This window comes from Dioscorea cayenensis, chromosome 5 (genome assembly GCF_009730915.1).
Source record: "Dioscorea cayenensis subsp. rotundata cultivar TDr96_F1 chromosome 5, TDr96_F1_v2_PseudoChromosome.rev07_lg8_w22 25.fasta, whole genome shotgun sequence".
Classification (NCBI taxonomy): Eukaryota; Viridiplantae; Streptophyta; class Magnoliopsida; order Dioscoreales; family Dioscoreaceae; genus Dioscorea; species Dioscorea cayenensis.
The window spans coordinates 17,621,293-17,638,848 of NC_052475.1; the positions used below are offsets into that span (position 1 = coordinate 17,621,293).

The 17,556-nt window shown below is 34.8% G+C and overlaps 3 protein-coding genes across 3 annotated transcripts; all 3 read right to left on the reverse strand.

Annotated features, from left to right (window-relative positions):
- Nucleotides 1–55: 55 nt before the first annotated feature.
- Nucleotides 56–4,870, reverse strand: LOC120261642 (serine-threonine kinase receptor-associated protein-like). Its single transcript, XM_039269602.1, has 7 exons — nt 4,518–4,870; nt 3,587–3,722; nt 2,491–2,572; nt 1,738–1,913; nt 993–1,130; nt 776–915; nt 56–632 (listed from the first exon to the last, which is right to left on the reverse strand). Exons 1-7 carry the CDS (start codon nt 4,633–4,635, stop codon nt 388–390), a joined length of 1,035 nt encoding a protein of 344 aa, XP_039125536.1. The 5' UTR covers nt 4,636–4,870; the 3' UTR covers nt 56–387.
- Nucleotides 4,871–5,432: 562 nt separating this feature from the next.
- LOC120260507 (thrombospondin type-1 domain-containing protein 4-like) lies at nt 5,433–9,791 on the reverse strand. The gene is made up of 6 exons (XM_039267993.1): nt 9,636–9,791; nt 8,537–8,695; nt 7,598–7,765; nt 7,154–7,308; nt 6,447–6,616; nt 5,433–5,718 (listed from the first exon to the last, which is right to left on the reverse strand). The coding sequence occupies exons 1-6, from the start codon at nt 9,760–9,762 to the stop codon at nt 5,664–5,666; spliced, it is 834 nt and encodes a 277-aa protein (XP_039123927.1). The 5' UTR covers nt 9,763–9,791; the 3' UTR covers nt 5,433–5,663.
- Nucleotides 9,792–10,321: 530 nt separating this feature from the next.
- On the reverse strand, nt 10,322–15,552 carry LOC120261585 (potassium channel AKT1-like). Its single transcript, XM_039269526.1, has 11 exons — nt 15,188–15,552; nt 14,273–14,638; nt 13,918–13,975; nt 13,511–13,828; nt 13,161–13,406; nt 12,952–13,050; nt 12,830–12,862; nt 12,538–12,723; nt 12,211–12,405; nt 12,051–12,126; nt 10,322–11,483 (listed from the first exon to the last, which is right to left on the reverse strand). The coding sequence occupies exons 1-11, from the start codon at nt 15,373–15,375 to the stop codon at nt 10,570–10,572; spliced, it is 2,679 nt and encodes an 892-aa protein (XP_039125460.1). The 5' UTR covers nt 15,376–15,552; the 3' UTR covers nt 10,322–10,569.
- Between the last annotated feature and the right edge of the window lie 2,004 nt (nt 15,553–17,556).

Genomic DNA, 17,556 nt, shown 5'->3' on the forward strand with positions numbered 1-17,556 from the left:
AGTATTACTCAGCATGTGTGCGAGTATGTTGCAATAATAATGATAGTAATAATAATTAGTAATCATCATCCTCAAATTCATTGGATAATCAGAATACACCGCACAGAGGCAGAGTTACAATTCATCTTAAACAAGTGCTATTCCAACAACGTGAGACCACCAAGGAGTTTTTAATCCAAAAAGGAGAAGTGAAATTATAAAAAAAAAATTAAAGAGTTTAGTGTGATTCTACAGAAATGATTCAATGTTGCTGTTACAAAATTTTATCTCGTTTGCTTCCAAAGTGGGATGACATGCTCTTTCTTACATCCACCAAAATGGTGTGCTTACACACAACACGATGAATCCTCAAACTCAGTTCGTCAAACAACAAGAAGTAGCAGTACCCTAAGTTGCTTTTTCTTCAACTTGTCCATCCTTGGCAATGTGGAGGGCCCCTACTTTCGCAGCAACTTCATTAACCTTAATGTTTGCTGAATGACCATTTGAGTTGGACATCTCACCCTCATCTGGAGTTGCAGGACCAGTTTGCCATATTCTGATGGTACCATCCTCGGAACCAGACACGTAGGATTCTCCACCCGGGGAAAATCTAACACAATGCACAGGTCCATGATGACCCTTGTTGCATGCTGCAGCACCCAGACACAAGAAGTGAGTATCATGAATAAACTTTGAAGGGGAACCTAGATATTACTTTAACATAGTATGAAATTTCTTCAATGTATACCCATTTCTTTTCTCAAGGTTTGTCACATTTGTTTACGGAACTTACCGATTTCTTCACCGGAATTGAAACAAAAGACATGAACCCACATGTCTTCCCCTCCAGCAACAAATTTATTACCAAACTTGGGTTCAAGAGAAGCTGACTCCACAATGAATGGCATGTTGTAGCTCTTTATCAAACAAAAGCTGAACATAGAGATATTTAGCAAGTAAGAGGGGAGAAATTGAATTCAACACGCATCATTTACAGCTGAAATGCTTACTTATTTGCATCCCAGAATTTGACAGTGGAACCATCGGCAGTTGTGATGTATCGACCATTTTGACTAACTTCAGCGCTGGTAACAGGTGATTTGGTCTCAAGGGTCTGGACAATTTTTCCACTTCTTACATCCCACAATCTGCATGTTCCCCACAAAAATTGTGTAAAGAATTAAGGGAATGAAACTTGCAGACTTCAGACGTCAGGCCTAAGCAGTGTGATGGCAATGGTCCTCATAATCTTTATGCCAAATAAAAGGAAAGTTGAACGGAATTAAATGACTTAGCCCTAACATCAGGCGCTAAGAATAAGTTAAATTTGGTACAAATGAACTAACATGCTTGGTTAAGTCTCAAGATGTGAACTGAATGCCTGGTAGGTGGGCTAATGATGAGATATATATATGATATTGCACTACCCTAATATTACCGGTTTTATATCAAATAAAAATGAAAACAAATTTTCTACTTTCTCAAAAAGATTCCATATTTTCATTCAAATTATGATCCCACCTTCTAAATAGAAAAATGAAGCTCTGTCTAGTAAATTTCAAAAAAAAACTATGAAGACCCACAAATGCTTGTAACATCACCTATTCACCAATCAACCTCTGCGAGGGGCATTTAACTTCAAACACTAAGTTCTACTATGCTAGCTAATGTAAATACAAAATCATACAGAAGATGGCAAATACTACTTAAACTGCATATACATTTAGAGAATGAATAGGAAGGAATGGTAGGCACCTCACACCCCCAAGATCAGTGCAAGAACTCAATATTGCTTGGTCATTCTGAAGCCAAGCCACAGTTCTTATTGAACCAGGTGACTTATCAACTTCTCTTGGGGGTGCCTCTGGTTTATGCAAATCAAATATACGCAATACTTTTTCAAAACCCCCAGTTAGCAATAGATTTGTATCCTGCAGCAAATATTAGAAAACGAGATCAGTGGAACTGATACATAAATGCATCTATTGTTTAAATAGGAATTCCCAACAAAGACATTTTCAAATAACAGATCCATTGCAACTCATAAAAGAGAATGGAACATAATCAAAAGGTTGAGCCTTAATTCATCATAAATGCTTATCCACACGTCTCCAGCTACAACAATCTGATAGAAATAGTACCACAAATGTCCAAAACCTGTGCAGAACAGCATTCATTCAAAACTGAAAAAAAAAATGATTAAAATATTTTACCTTATAAAAGACATATATTGGATGAAGCTATTATATAAATGAGCGGAACATATGTTAATGTTATACTGTGTAGAATTTCGGATAAAGAAGTAGATTTACAAGGTAGATTTCAGTCAACAAGAAAAAGTAGATAAATATCAAGACAGTGACCCATAAATAACTACCAAAGAGTATCTTCACCAAGTATGAATCTTTTAAATAAGTAGTACAATATAGACTAGAATTTCGCTCAAACAAAGAAACCAACTCAGAGGAAGAAATGAACTACATCTTATATAGAAAAGAGCTCATGTACCTCAGAGAAGGCGCATGCCCGGACTATGTGCTTGTGTTCAAAAGAATGCATTTCATCCCCAGTTAATGCATCCCATATTTTCCTGAAATAAGAGATGTAATCATGTCTAACTAAGCACTGAAATATAATAATTACAAGCCAAATGGTGAGATATTTTGATATTTATTTGGAAATTCAAATCTAAAATGAGAACATGATCTTCATTATGATTGCATGTTTAAATGAAAATTCATTTGCAGTCATCTCCCCTATCATAGAGCCTATTTCTTCTCTTATTCTCTCTTGTGGTAATTAGTTTACTAAGTCATTCATAATGGCACAAACATAATAAGAAGTTACAAGCAATTCACCATTAAATTTTTGGTTGAAATTACAAAAAACAAATGTGGTTCAGCAGTGGTTCACTCTAAAATTTGACTTTCAAAAGTGCCACTACCCCCGAAATTCCCGAAACAAGTACATCACAAGAGCTTCCCGAAATTCCCATAATTTGCAAAGTGACTCTTCTCTTAGAGGTATCTTTAAACAGAGTCACTCTCCCGTATTTACGTATTTTTCTTAAATACTTTAAAGGCTTTATCATTACATTAAAAAATAAAATGTGATAATATCACAAAGAACCTTGAAATATATACAATGAAATAACCAATTCAATGGAACCTGATTGTGGTTATTCAAGAAAAGAATAGCATTCGGAGAATGACGAATTTTAACACACCCAACGTCAACACTTTGCAGTACAATTCAGGTAAACACTAACCTAGTTTTTTTCCCCTTCTTTTTATTAAGTTTCTCATGGTTTCTATTTTTCAGGGAATTATATGGCACAAATAAAAATCTAAAAGCATATTAATCCAGCTCCTATAGTAAGCAATTAAAATATCGGTATTAAGATTTATTAAGTTACATTTAGCTAGTAAAATATTGAAATAGACGGCTATAGCTCAAATAAGAAACTTTTAAAAGAAATAAATGCTTCTCAAAATGTAGGTACACAAACCAGATACACTATGTAACCTGTCATTTGTTGTTCTTCTATTGTTTATTATATCTGTTCTTTCAACATAACAATGCCTACATAAAATAAGATACATACGCTGTAAAGTCAGCTGAGCCTGAAGCAGCACGCAAAGCATTTCTATCAAGGCAACAACTCCACACAGCTCCCTTATGCCCCTCAAATGTTCCAATCCAATCTCCAGTTTCACCATTTCTAAGCATAGGACTAGAATCTGAGTACATGGGGAGATCATTATTGGTAATATGAAGAAGGAAGCATAAATTGATAATTACTCATGCATCTAAGGAATTACTACAAAAATGGTCTTCAGAATTACTTCTGCATTACCACCTTTCATTGCACAGTGACTGATGCCAATAACAAAATCAAGAAATTGATGACTGCAGTTCTTGGGGGGAAAAAGTTAAATTACATAATCAAAAACATAAAAGTGACAGATATAGCCCAGAAGAACTGCGACTTTATATGAGGAATGGCTAACTAACTATATAGATAGGCATGAAGCAGGAGATGATGATTACAAGAACAAGAAAACCAAGTTACTATTTTTATAATTCATGTAAAACCATTATAATGGAAGAAAAATATCACAGCACAACCAATTTTGACCGCAAACTATCAATGAAGAATAATAAATATTTCAATTTTGCTCTCTGATTGCGACAAAGAAACCAAAAAAAAAAAAAAATTTAGCAATCTGCCACCATGGGTCTACAGGACTGATTGACAAACAAGGGGCTTCAAATATTTTCAATAAATAGATCTAAAAGAACGAAATCTGATCAAACCCTAACATCGCATTGCATTTTCAGTTCCAGGCACGCAAATCCACACATTTCTAAAATCAACCTAAGATCTGAAGAACAATCCTGAATATGACACAAGATCAAGACTTCAAATCAAACCAACAAAATCAATCATAAAAACATTCACGAAGATTTCAAACAGATCAAAAGAATCAAAACTAAACATACAAAAACAAATCGATGTAGGCTAGAAATCAAACCCTTGCTAGCGCTGATAAGAAAGAACCCATCAGGGGTGACGGGGCTATAGAACAAATCAACTACAGGTCGTGAGTGGCCATGGCAGACAAGAGGCACCGCCAACTTCTTCTTCTCCATCAATTCCAATGATACTATAAGATCCAAACCCTAGATCGATCTTTGAATCCAATACTCCACGGCAATAAAACCCTAGCTCTAAACCTAATTCCCAATCTATAACTCTCCTTTGGCTTCAAAACGTACCACTAAAATTATACACAGGCAAGAAGCGCCCACGAAAATTTAAAATAATAATAATAATAATAATATATTTTAAAATAAAATTTAAAAAAAAAAAAGAAGAGAAAATGAAGAGAAAAAAAGGAAGAGAAGAAGAAGAGGGGAAACAGAGGACTTAAATATAAACGGAGGTGGAAGATGCCCGCACTGTACGCCGCTTTGTGTCCGTTGATTTGGAAAATGGAAAAATCTCATCCGTCCAAGTATAGAATTCTAGTTTAAAGTACACCTGGACGGTTCGGATGAACTAGTCTCGATCACATGACAAATAGTATGTCGAAAAATAAAATTTGGCAATTATGTGGATTTAAAATAGAAAATTCACATTTATCAAATTCATTTATTATTTCACAATTATTTTTAATTATTTTACACGATATCATATCATTTAAGAAGAGACGATATTTTCTGCACGTATACAACCGTAATAAAACATGAATTTCATTTATACCTTTGGATTTTTTTTTTTGAATTTGTGTATATACACACAGGGTAAAAGTTAAAACTCATGTACTTTCTCAAATGGCATTACAACTGTCATTATAGTATAATAATAATAATAATAATAATAATAATATATATATATATATATAAGTTTAATCCAGGAGTGCATATACATAAACCCACGAAATATCTAAACACAAAATTCCGAAATTGATAGGCATATAAGCGTTGAGGGTATACAAGTTGCTTAGCTTGAAGCTCCAGCAAAGAAGATATGTAAGATATGTAAATTAAGGAACAACAATAATAAACAATATAAATAACAATTACACACCAAAGAGTAACAATATCAAACAATGTAACTTGCTCCATTGGAGCAATAATATTTGCACAATTTGGAAGAACTTATGGAACTTGAACTTTCAAGAATATCCTTCCAGCATAATATACACAAATCCGCTCGGTGTAGATGTTTTCCTGTTGTCAAAACATTTCATATAAGAAAAATGATGAGCTTATGTCCATCCATAAAAGTCAAGCATTTTTTTCTTTATTGTATTTTTTTTATTTTTTACATAAGAAACAATAAAAATTTCTGCAAGAGTTGTCCTGTAATCACTAATCAGAGATTTTTCTTTTTTTTGGCTTCCATAGTAATTAATGAGTGATCACTATACATGCAACAATTTGCTAAAGCAACACCAAAGGGATACATTGGATCTACATTTCAAGAGGTCTCATCCTTTAGATTAACTGATAGTGCAACAGGCCTTGCAGCGTCTAGAGCTAGTAGAAGATTTGCAGTAATATTTAAACAAGTCTTTTTGAAGATGTGCACTGATATTGCAACGTAGAATGAAGACAATGATCAAATAATTTAGCAATATGAATGGTCTTGTGTGCAACCTTTTTGGTGATTAAAGGTAAGTTTGAAAAAATGTGGTATTGATCTTATGTGGCCACGAAGCTAAATCCACAAAAAGGAAAAGCTAGACCAATGATAAGATTAGCAACCAAAATTGGCAGGAATGTCTAAAACTACACTTCAGACATATTTTTGCCTGCTTGTAAACCATGGATTCTTGTAGATGACAAACAGAAGAGACTAATGAGACAAAAAATGAACAGGCAGCTGGTTGTTTCTCAGGATTAATTGGTAAATGTGAAATTTGATGGATTAATTATATTACTTCACCTAGTCATACCTTTGGTAATAAGTATAGCCTGCAAACCCAAGCCCTCCAACAGCAACAAGCCCAACAAGAACAAAGAAAGCAACAAGCCATTTGGTCATTCCACTATGCTCATTGTCATCCAGATCATTATTGCTGAAGTCTCCACAACTCATCAAATTGCAAGATTCTTGCCTGGCAGGCTGCCAGCAGAAACAAACCAACAGTGAGGAACTAAAAAGTTTTTGCTTATCGAAAGAAGTGAATAACACTGGATGTGTCCATCAAACACGTCTTTTCAATAACACTAAAGCCTATTAATGGGGGAGGAAAACAATCTAACATGAAAGGATACACACTACTGTGTAGACATATGTCCCAAACTTCTGGTTTGAAAGGGAGAAACATGAAACTGTATGCATTGAGAGCTCCCCAACTCAAAAGAGCTAGACAGTACACCAATTAAATTAAAGAATTTAAGTAAATATAGAACAAAAAAAACACAGGTGGTCCCACCATAATGAAGCCACAATCAACTATTTAAGTTATCTCTGAAGCTGCCCTTCCACTGAATTACACCTTCGTAGATCTCAGAAATCCATCCAAAGTAATCTCACAGCAAGCTTATTGAATTTCTAATGCCTATGGACTGCGTGAGAGTTTTCCAAATAATGATTCACAATAAAAAAACAATCATCTAAAAAAGGAAGCATTTATGGCCCTAAACAACTTTTACTCACCATATCTTCAACAGAACACCGACTATCATCTACAGCATAATGTTTGATGGACATATCTTCCATGCTCCCAAAGCAGCCCACATCTCTATAACGAATTCCACCATCGCAGGGAGATGAACATTTCATCCATGGCCCAGCAATCCACTTGAAAATTTCTGCAAGAGATAGATATAGTTTATAAACCAATAATCAATTTCTTAAAAGGGAAAGACTTGTGCAGGTTCAAAAAATTAAATCTGCCCATGGAAAATTTAATAAGAAATCCAAAGTAATTATCAATTAAGAATTACATTCTCTCAGACAAATTAGCCACTCCAAAGTAACTTTCCTCTTACTGAAACATAGGGAAGATACAGGAGACTGATGAGCGAAATCAAACAAGAATTCAGGTGTGTAAGTGGCATGTGCCATTTAATTTCAATATATCATATGAGTATATATTACCTTGGGGTTTCAACTGCATCGCCAATTCAGCACCTGTTTTACAATAACCCAGTTTGCTTTTATTATCAATGAGGTAAGGCTCAGAGCAATCTGTGCAGCATATGTACTCATCACCAAAGTCAATTTTGTTGTCACAACTTGAACATCTATCTGTTGCTCTTGGTCTTTCTGGTGAATGGAAAAAAAGATTACATGTACTTCATTAGTTTCTATGATGCACTGTGGAAGAGGGAATAAATGCTGTTGATTTTAAGTAACATCCAGTGGTTTGAAAAAGTTGTAATGATTAGCAGAATATGTAGGAAAGCAAAGATATGACATGCATGGTAAATAAAAAAGAAAGATTGCCTTTAATAGATAAAAGAGGAACACATCATGTTTGTTATCATTTAAAAAGATTAAACAAAAAGGGACGATGGTGATACATAAGAGAACTTTTTCCCAGAAAAAGTTTGCCATAAAGTATAGTTGATGCGACCTGGTAATGCAATTAATACATGAAGCCTAGTACAATTTCTTTACATAGACAAAATAAAGCTATAGAATGAAATATACGGCTCAATGCCACTTCCTCACCAACTAACAGCATTATAAAAATAGATGAAGGAAGAAACTGATGCAAGCTAAGACCATAGGAATATGAAGGCTTGATTGTTTGTTTTAGTGCACTCATTTAAAATCTTCTCGCTTGGACATTTGTGAGAATCAACACAATAAGTGTGCTCTTCTTTTACAAGGATAGGGTAATTACCAACGTCTCTGAGCTCAAGCATCTTCCATGTGAATAATTGTTAAACTCATAAGTCTCACAAAAATATAAGCATATTGAAACTAGAGTTCACTATATTAAAGAAGCTGAAAACTAAATGTGAGAATTTGATATTGCCACTGAGTAATCTATTTCATGTGCATTTTGAGTGAGCAAAAATTCCAGCTTACCAGGTTTGCAGCAATGGAAATATGTATGAAAGGGAAGACATGGTGCATAAGTTGGCTCTCGACATAGGCCCTTGCAGTCACCTGACTGATCAGCGATGACATGACCGGCACCACATCCTCCAAACCATTTGCTTTGGCAGGATTCAGTCCAATAGCATCCTACAAGTTAAAAGTCCATCAAAAATGAGAAAAGACAAAAGCTAGATAATCCACGAGACACCCATAATTAGATATACAACATGATTGGAACTGTCAGTTCAATTCTGGGAAACAAAAATGGAAACCAATCAAAGAAGTATCGAAAAAAGATTTAAAATAAAATAACACGCCTAGACTTAAATGAGTAAGCTTCCTTGTAAAATCGAATATTCTCTAATGTATTTTACATTCTAATAATATATTAAGCCTGTATGAAGAAGGTGAGGTTTAATAACAGTTTACTAGTGCACAGTTTGTCATTTTATTGGCCTTATGAGCATAAGGTTATCATTCTACACTTCTACGTGGCCTCATGAACTTGGCAGAGCTCCTGAATCAAACATACATACTATTAGAAACCAAAAATCAGATTTTTCTGGTGACTGTTGTTGGATTCTCAATGAATTCTTTGAACAAGTGATTCATTTAGTAAGCAATGCAAAATGTAGTCTGAAAACCAGAACATAAAGCTTGAGGTCTCATCCTACATTACATGGAGATCCCTGCCATTGCTATTCCTACACAATGATTAACCTCAGCTGCCATACCTTCCTATATTGTTCAAATTTCCACAAGATAAACAACAACAACAACAACAACAACAACAACAACAACAATTCGGCTGATTACACTCTGAAAAATAAACTAAAATAAAATAACTTCTCTCAACATCATATAATATATATATATTTATCATTGACCAATAATTATACAGTTCACCATCCCCAAAAGAGATGAAAATTAGAAGAAAAATTAAAAAAAGGGAGCAATGCAAAGCTCCAATTCTATAAGCCTCAGATCTCCATCAGAAGCGAGTACAAGATTTCACATTTCAGGTCAATCAGTTGATAGGATGAAATCAATTACTCAAGCAACAGAAAATTAGGGTTCATCGGCTTACCGTGGTCTACGAGATCGACAGAAGACAAGGCAGAGAAGGGAAAGACGAGCGCAATGAGGGCTAGGGCGAGGAGCGGCCACTGCGACCGTGAAGCCATCTCCCACCCGCTCTGAACTCTGCTTCTCATCTTCCTGACATCTATTTTTCATTTTTATTTTTTTCCGTATTTTTACAGTAAAAACCCTCCTTTTGTAATAATTTGTTCTTGTTTGTGATTTAATTATGCTAATTTGTTTTTGTCTTTTGCTCCCTTTCCGCCCAATATGAAATCATGCAAATATATCATATTATTTTACTTTAACCACACTAGAGGCAGGGTCAAAACATGCAGCCAAGGAGGAACATTATAGTATTTAAGACTAAAATTAACACTTTTTTTTTTTTTTTGGATAAAGTACTAAAATTAACACTTACCCAAATTCTTGGATATTATATTTATATATATATATTGATAAAATGTGCAACTCATACTATTTAGTATTTACACTAATCACCCACATGTATAGTGAAATTTGAACAGTTGACCTCATTTGGAGGATATTATAAATCATAACAAAGACAAGAAGAATGGAACTTTGGCCAGTTACTTCTTACTTGTAAGAATTGAACAAATCTTTCTTTACATATTCAATCAAAACGTATTGATACTTTATCTACAATTCTCAACTTATCTGCAATTCTCAAAATAAAAAAGCAAAAAGAAAAATTCTTGTCAGTGATTCTTTCCGTTTTAAAATTGAATAGGAATATTACAAACATGACGCATTGAGACAGAAACTCTTTTTAAGAGTTTTTACAGTGTTAGGATAGTTACCACCAGCTTTGATCTTTGCTATCCTTCAACAAGAACTAGCTTCAGTGATTCTGAGTATTCGCTCTCTGTTGTGCTTATTTAAGAACACCTTCAAAAGATCACAAGGCGATCTATCAAAGATTAAGAAGTTCTTACATCATATTGACATTGCATTGTGTCATCCATGATCCATCCATCAGTAACCAGAAGAAGTTCATCACCATCTCTAATGACATTTATATCATCAATCTCCGCTTTATCTTTTGAGAGAACTTTGGTAGGAATAACACCAAATTTTTTCGAACCAAGTTCGAGTAACTCTTTGAGTGATCCAGGCAACAGAACTAGTTTTGTGGCAATATCACTTCTTTCTGGACAGCAAATAGCAATACGTGCAGGATTGCGATGGTAAACACTAGTAACATTAGCATATCTCGAAGGTATCATGGATGAGAGCGCAGCTCCATCGTTATTAGAATGTGCAGCTGACATGATACCGAACAGAGAATTGTGGAAGTTGTTGGTCTTGTGCAGGTGATTGTCTTTTATTGCAGAAAAATTTCCAGATTGAGGTGTGTTATCACAGTAGGAATGCCGGATTGAAGGCTCGCTATTGAACTTTCCGACTAATCGGTGGTGGACCGCAGATGAATTGCTTGCAGGGAAGTCATAGTTATTGCTTGATTTCTCTGCTTCGAATAGAGCTTTTATTTCGTCATGGCCTTGTTGATCTGCCAGAGTCCGGGGAGTCCAACCGTCGATGTCTGGCCAATCGATGTCGGCTCCTTGCTCTAATAAGAACTTGACCACTTGTACATTCCCTTCGCAAACCGCAAGGTGTAAAGCAGTAGTGCTATCCTTCCTCGGAATGGTAACATTGCCTCCGTATCGAACTATATTCTTGAGAAGCTCTAAGCTGTTCTGCTCAGCAGATATGCATGCAAATAAGCCAATGTCACCGGCTGAGAGATTTGCACCGTTGTCTATCAGTAACCTCATGACCGCATTGTGCTTCCCAAGTATTGCTTCCCACAAGGGAACACTACCGTCTGAATCTGTGCATTTCAAACGTAATAGGGCTATATTACAATGACATGAACAGTTTTAACATTACAGGATGAAGATCAGCTATTTTAAATTATTTCTTAGAATATCAGGTTGGAATCTGGTTGTTCAAACATACACATCACCCAGGAATATGTCATATTTGTGGGCTCCTATGGACTAAGGATGCTATGAGGTTGGTATCCGGTTATTAAACTATTGTTTCATGGGCAGACAAGTTATGTGCCATAATATTTTTTGATAATGAGGACAAAACTGGGAACTATCTGAAGTCTTGGTTTTGATTCCTGTGGTCCGATTACTCCTGGTAAAAGACTCAACAAGATTGAGTTAAAGATCAAGTGATAGTGCAATTCTAAGTTGAATTATGATATTGCGAAAAGTTGATGAAACTAATGACTGAACATGCTATGTGCAACGTTTGATTATTAGTAAAAAGATTTCCGTTTTGCCAGTCAGCCATTTCAAAAGGTGATGAGAAGCTAACAGTGAGAAGCAGTTATCAAACAATGGTTCAATTCAGCAGAATTAAAGATTTGCTAAAGTTTGCTACATACCTTTGCTGTTAGGATCTGCCCCATAATCTAGCAGGAGAAGAACACAGTTCTCACTTCCTTTAGAAGATGCTATATGCTGGAAATGGCAAACAAGACGATGTTACATTCGAGTACTTCCTTCACATGGAGATATGCTGAGGTGTAAGTAGAAGTTCTTTACCAGTGCTGTGCGCCCATTGTTATCTGATTCATTAGGATCTAAACCGCGTCTAAGAAGCTGATTCAACAAGAGATCATCTCCTCTAGTTGCAGCAAAACATAGAGTCAGAGGTAAGTCCAACCGACCCCGAGCAAGCATGTTTTCGGTCTCTCTCAAGACACCTTCCATTATAGGGTCCTTCTGATCTTTCAAATGCTATCAGAATAGAATATATGAAAACCATCAATAAGCACAAACCATAAGAACATAACTGACAAACGCTACATAATACAAAAGAAAACAAGAAAGAAATATATCTGAGAAATTTCAGATCAGATCTGGGTGTACCTGAAGAAGATTGTTCATGATTATGGTTCCATCTCCAACATTTGATTGAACAATACTAAGGAATGTAGTACGATTTAACCGCAACAACTGGCACAATTTTTTGGTTCGGATTGTAAATAGTTGTGGCCTATAGCAAAGTACCCCAATCTCTCCAATAAGGTCACCTGTCCTCGCCTCATGAACAACCTGCAAGGCATCCAGTGGTCAATAAAAGAAAGATTTCATTTCCCTGCTTGGATATCTGGAGTATTACTTAAGGAATGCTCAAAATTTGGTAGCAATTCACACTTGCCTGCTCAATTCCATTCTTGTGATCAATAAAATCCTGCAAAGGTAAGAGCAGTTTTAATAATATGAACACATGCAGAAGAATTTGTAAGAAATACTGAGTAATATTCAATGAATTTTCATTACCACACTGCCTGTCACCAGAATATAGAAGTCTGTTGGTGCTTCATTCTGCAAAATCACATCTTCCCTCGGAGGAAAATACTCGGCTTTCATCTCAGACACCTTCAAATATATTAAAAAACTACATGATTTTAAAGGAGAAACACAGCTAGAATAGAAGGCTGAGTGAAGCTGAGAAAACAAAAATAGAAAATAAAAAGTGGATGCCTTACAAGTTGGAAGAGTAGATCATTTGATACACCCTTAAACAAGTAGACCTTGAGCACAAGAGAATAAAACAGGTAATGAGAGATGCTGGACCTAATGGCTTTCGGAAGAGCATCAAGAGTCTCTTGCTGTTGAAGACCCTCTGAGTCTGTCCTAAACTTTAAACACAAGTGTGCTAGCATCTGATCTTGCAGCCGAATCGGGAGTTGGTTTCTTTGCGCAAAACTTGAGGCAGCTTGAATCGTGTCCCTCTGCAATGAAAAGCAAAAAAAAATCAGTAACATTTGTATGCAAAGCGATTTAAAAGTATCGGCATAAGAATGTATCTATTTTGGTTTAATTTCAAGGAACTTACAAATTTCCTAGTTCTGCTAGTTCCGTGAACAACCAAGTTGGTCATATTTCCGATCAAATACGCCGTCAATCCAAGATTAAAGAGCATGTAGACAATGTCAAAAATCATCTCCCTTGTATTTTGAGCATGCAAATCTCCATAGCCAACAGTTGTAAGAGTGGTGATTGACCAATACATTGATGTTACATATCTAATCCACAAGCTTCTCTCAAGAAAATCAGGCATGGAAGCTCCAATCCATGTCATTTGAGGATCATGATACCTCGCTGCGAGAAGATAATAGAAGCATCCAGCACAGTGAACAGCAAATAAGGTCACCTGCAGAATCATCAAAACTAAATGAATAAGGTATTCAAAGAAAAGTAATAGCATGCCAACAAGCAAATTGCAAGTTAAACATTACTTACACAAACAAGTTTGGCGCATCTGACCCAGAAGTAGTTAAAATTCCTGTCTTTCTCTAATCTGTCAATTCAAGGGCCAGGAAGAAGGATATGCTTCAGATTCGTTTCATTTAAATAGAAAATGGAATTTTTCCTGCTCAATCAAAGTCTAAGCAGTAGTATGGAAACAAATGATTGTATACAGGGGTCAATAAAGTAACACGGACAACACCAACCATGAAGGTAAAGAGCAACTTCATAAAGAACAAAGAGAAAATGCTACAAAATTGCATAGTGTTCAAGAACTAATATGAGAAAGAACTACTGAAAGTTCTCAAGATTTTAATGAATCAATCACAATGAAAGAGAAGAGCCATACCGAGCAAAGAGTGAGCTGACTCTTCGAAGACGCCAAAGCCGGAGCATATTAAAGAATCCATAGTTCCTGAGTTTTGAAGGCAGAATCTTGCGAGCAAACTCTGATGGAACCGTCGAGGCAATATCCAAAAGAAACCAGCTACTAGTGTACCTCCAAGCAATCTGTTTTGGGCTGTCTATGAGAAGATAAGTTGTTCTATCCAGATAGGCCACAAAGAAGGTCAGGATAATATCAATTGCAAAGAATCCATTGACAACATTATCTGCAGCAGCAAGAGCTCCCTTTGGCTCCTCAATAAACCCAAATTCAAATGGAGATACCCAAGCAGAATAGATGACCAAAAGAATCAGAAAAGTCTCCCACGCCCTACATACAAAACCAGTACCCAAATTACTTGTACTTCTGCTCAAAATTGATGCTCTGCTCAGTCATAATGCAAAACATGCTTTGTATTCATTAATCTTCTCAAAAAAAAAGAAGAAGAAGAAGAAGAAGAAGAAGGCAAAACATGCTTTGTATTCATTAAAGAAGAAGAAGAAGAAGAAACTAAACACTTTCATATATCCCTCCAGGCTCCAGTATTAAAAGAGCACCAATCTGTGAATATAGTCTCCAAAACCCAAGCTTTTGGAGGAATCCATGTCCAAGTTAATTTTTTTTATTATTATTATTTTAACGAGAAATTAATAAGCCGAAAGGCTAAAACATTATAACTTTCAAACGTCATGCAAAATCATCTCTTTATCACTTACAATAAGTTAATAGAGAGGAAGAGAGAACAATAACACCGAAGTAGCACCGCCATTGGCGTTAAAACCAAACAGAGAACGATAAAAATCACAAATTTCTTTAAAAAAAAAAAAAAGAGAAGAAAAAAACAAAATCAAAAACGGAAAAGAAGAGGACAAAGAATACCTGTAGCGGCGATCATAAGGGGAAACGATGAACTTGCGGAGCTTGACTCTGCGATTGCTTCTGGCGCCAAGAGAAGGCAAAACCCCACTGGAGAGGCTGTAATGGCTTCCATCCCGAGAAAGCTCCGTCTCCATCTCACGTCCACACATCGCCCGCATATTGAAAACCCTTCTCTTCCCTTCTACCATCCCTAATCCCTCTCCTATAAGCCTCAATCCCAACCCCCCGATCCCAACAAGGCAACAACAGACCCCCCTTATAGAACAATAACAACGAAAACAATTATATCACCAAAGAAACTCAACCCAGATACACTCCAATCCGCCATGGCCAAAGCTTCACAAGAGAAAGCAAACATCTCGGACTCTCTCCACGCCATTGCCATCTTGCTCGCGCGAGGTTTATATGCTCTTCGTTGCCGCTTCGTTGAGCTAGATTAGTTTAAACGCGAAAATACGAATATACCCTTCATGTTCATCAAGTTCATTTGCCTATATCCTCGCGATCTACTAAGGGTATTTTAGTTATTTCAGTTGAGTAGTTTGTTGAACGACAGTGCACGCATGCCAATATTGGCACTAGATCCTACAAATTATAATATACCTGAAATCTTTATATATATATATATAATATTTATATGTAATTATATATTATATTTTATATATATATATATATATTCCTTTAAAATAAACAACATCAAGCTCTTGCAAAAAACGTATGTTTTAGTTTAAAAAAAACACTTAAATTACCAAAAGAGGGACATGCAAAAGGCGAAATTAAGTGTACAATAGAGAGAATAGTGATGGATCTAATGGATATAAACCCTAGTTCAAACTCTGGATCTTTTTGTTTGGAGATTACTTAGGAACAAAGAAAGTGGCGGAAGCATACCTGCACTTGAATCCATTGATTACGATTGTGGTTCTTCTCACTGATTACACACAGAGAGGGAAGATGGAAACCTTAATTCAGAAAACCTAATTCTGAATCTCAATTGTTGCATGCTCAGGGTATATCCACACATTTAAAATTAGATAAATAAGACCAAATTCAAACTTGAATCAGATCACAATTTGGGTCCATTCAAAACTTGAATATAATAAGATATATACAATTATAAACATTAGTTGTGTACGTCTACACAACTTATGCACATAAGTCCTTATATCCCTACATATTATGTGGTCCACAACCCAACAAATAGAAGAAGTTTTTTTTGGATAATATATTAGAAGAAGTTCAAAATATATAGAAGCAAAATCCATTAATCATGAATAAATGACGCACAAATAATCATGAAACTCTAAGCTCAAAAATGGAATCTTTACTCACAGCGGATTGGAGAACTCAAATAATTGGCTCAAGAAGGCTTAGTAGGATCACTTAGCAACATATATAGCCAATATATATATATATATATATTAATATAAATTTCCAAGCATTTTATGTAAAAAAAGATTTAGGATTAAGGTTAAATTTACGTAAATTCCACCCAATTTTCCCTATAGTCTTTTTTTAATAAAACTGGATTTATCTATTTAAAAAAAAATTATGCAAATCTCTTCATATTTAATTTCATATGAAAGTCCGAAAATTGCTCATATATTGTATATTAATCTTTATTTTAACTTTTTAAAATTACATATTTTTTGTAGGGCATACATCTAGATTTTAATTAATTATAAATTTTATCTCTAACTAATATAAATATTGATTTTTTATTTAATATTCGAGGATAAAAGTAAATGGAAGTCAATATCGTGGTAGCGCATTCTTTTATCTAATTATAATTTAATAATTAAAATTGTTTTTTAATATATATATATATATATATACAGTAGATTTCATAATAAAGTTTGAATGATAATAATAATTAAAATATTAAAATCGGATCTCCCACTCACACAATAATATATCATATGTTATAAGTTGTGTAAGACTACTTTCATAGACAAAAGTATTTTCCAATAATAATATCAGTTATAAAATTTATTTCTAAATAAATTCTTATATAAAAACTCAAAATATTTCAAGAGACAAAAGTTCTACATTAGCTTGTACACATAAGCCTAGATTTCATTCGATATAAATTATAATTTTTAAATTACTTTATTTAAACCCGAAATAATTCAATGCACATGAATCAACTTTTTTGTTTTTGGAAAAAGTACATGAATCAACTCAAATACTAATACAGAACTATTTCACTAAATATCTATTTTACATTATTTTTCCATCTTTAATGTTTGAAGTTTCAAATCAGATTCAACTCTCCATTGTTTTAATGACACCTATGCTGCTAATCCTCACCACATTTCAAAAATATCTACAACATTTCTTTTCTTATGATGCAATCAAAATCTAGCTCA

What these genes read in the sequence shown, in the direction of transcription:
- LOC120261642 (XM_039269602.1), bottom strand. Translation starts at nt 4,635, where the DNA reads ATGGAGAAGAAGAAGTTGGCGGTGCCTCTTGTCTGCCATGGCCACTCA. An exon ending in TCTTATCAGCGCTAGCAAGG is followed by an intron (nt 3,723 to 4,517) that starts GTTTGATTTCTA and finishes CCATGTACTCAG; the next exon opens with ATTCTAGTCCTATGCTTAGA. An exon ending in ACTGATCTTGGGGGTGTGAG is followed by an intron (nt 1,131 to 1,737) that starts GTGCCTACCATT and finishes GGGAACATGCAG; the next exon opens with ATTGTGGGATGTAAGAAGTG.
- LOC120260507 (XM_039267993.1), bottom strand. Translation starts at nt 9,762, where the DNA reads ATGAGAAGCAGAGTTCAGAGCGGGTGGGAGATGGCTTCACGGTCGCAG. An exon ending in GATGCAGTTGAAACCCCAAG is followed by an intron (nt 7,309 to 7,597) that starts GTAATATATACT and finishes TATCTCTTGCAG; the next exon opens with AAATTTTCAAGTGGATTGCT. An exon ending in GGTGTTCTGTTGAAGATATG is followed by an intron (nt 6,617 to 7,153) that starts GTGAGTAAAAGT and finishes TTCTGCTGGCAG; the next exon opens with CCTGCCAGGCAAGAATCTTG.
- LOC120261585 (XM_039269526.1), bottom strand. Translation starts at nt 15,375, where the DNA reads ATGGTAGAAGGGAAGAGAAGGGTTTTCAATATGCGGGCGATGTGTGGA. An exon ending in GATGCGCCAAACTTGTTTGT is followed by an intron (nt 13,829 to 13,917) that starts GTAAGTAATGTT and finishes ATGATTCTGCAG; the next exon opens with GTGACCTTATTTGCTGTTCA. An exon ending in TTCTGGTGACAGGCAGTGTG is followed by an intron (nt 12,863 to 12,951) that starts GTAATGAAAATT and finishes TTACCTTTGCAG; the next exon opens with GATTTTATTGATCACAAGAA.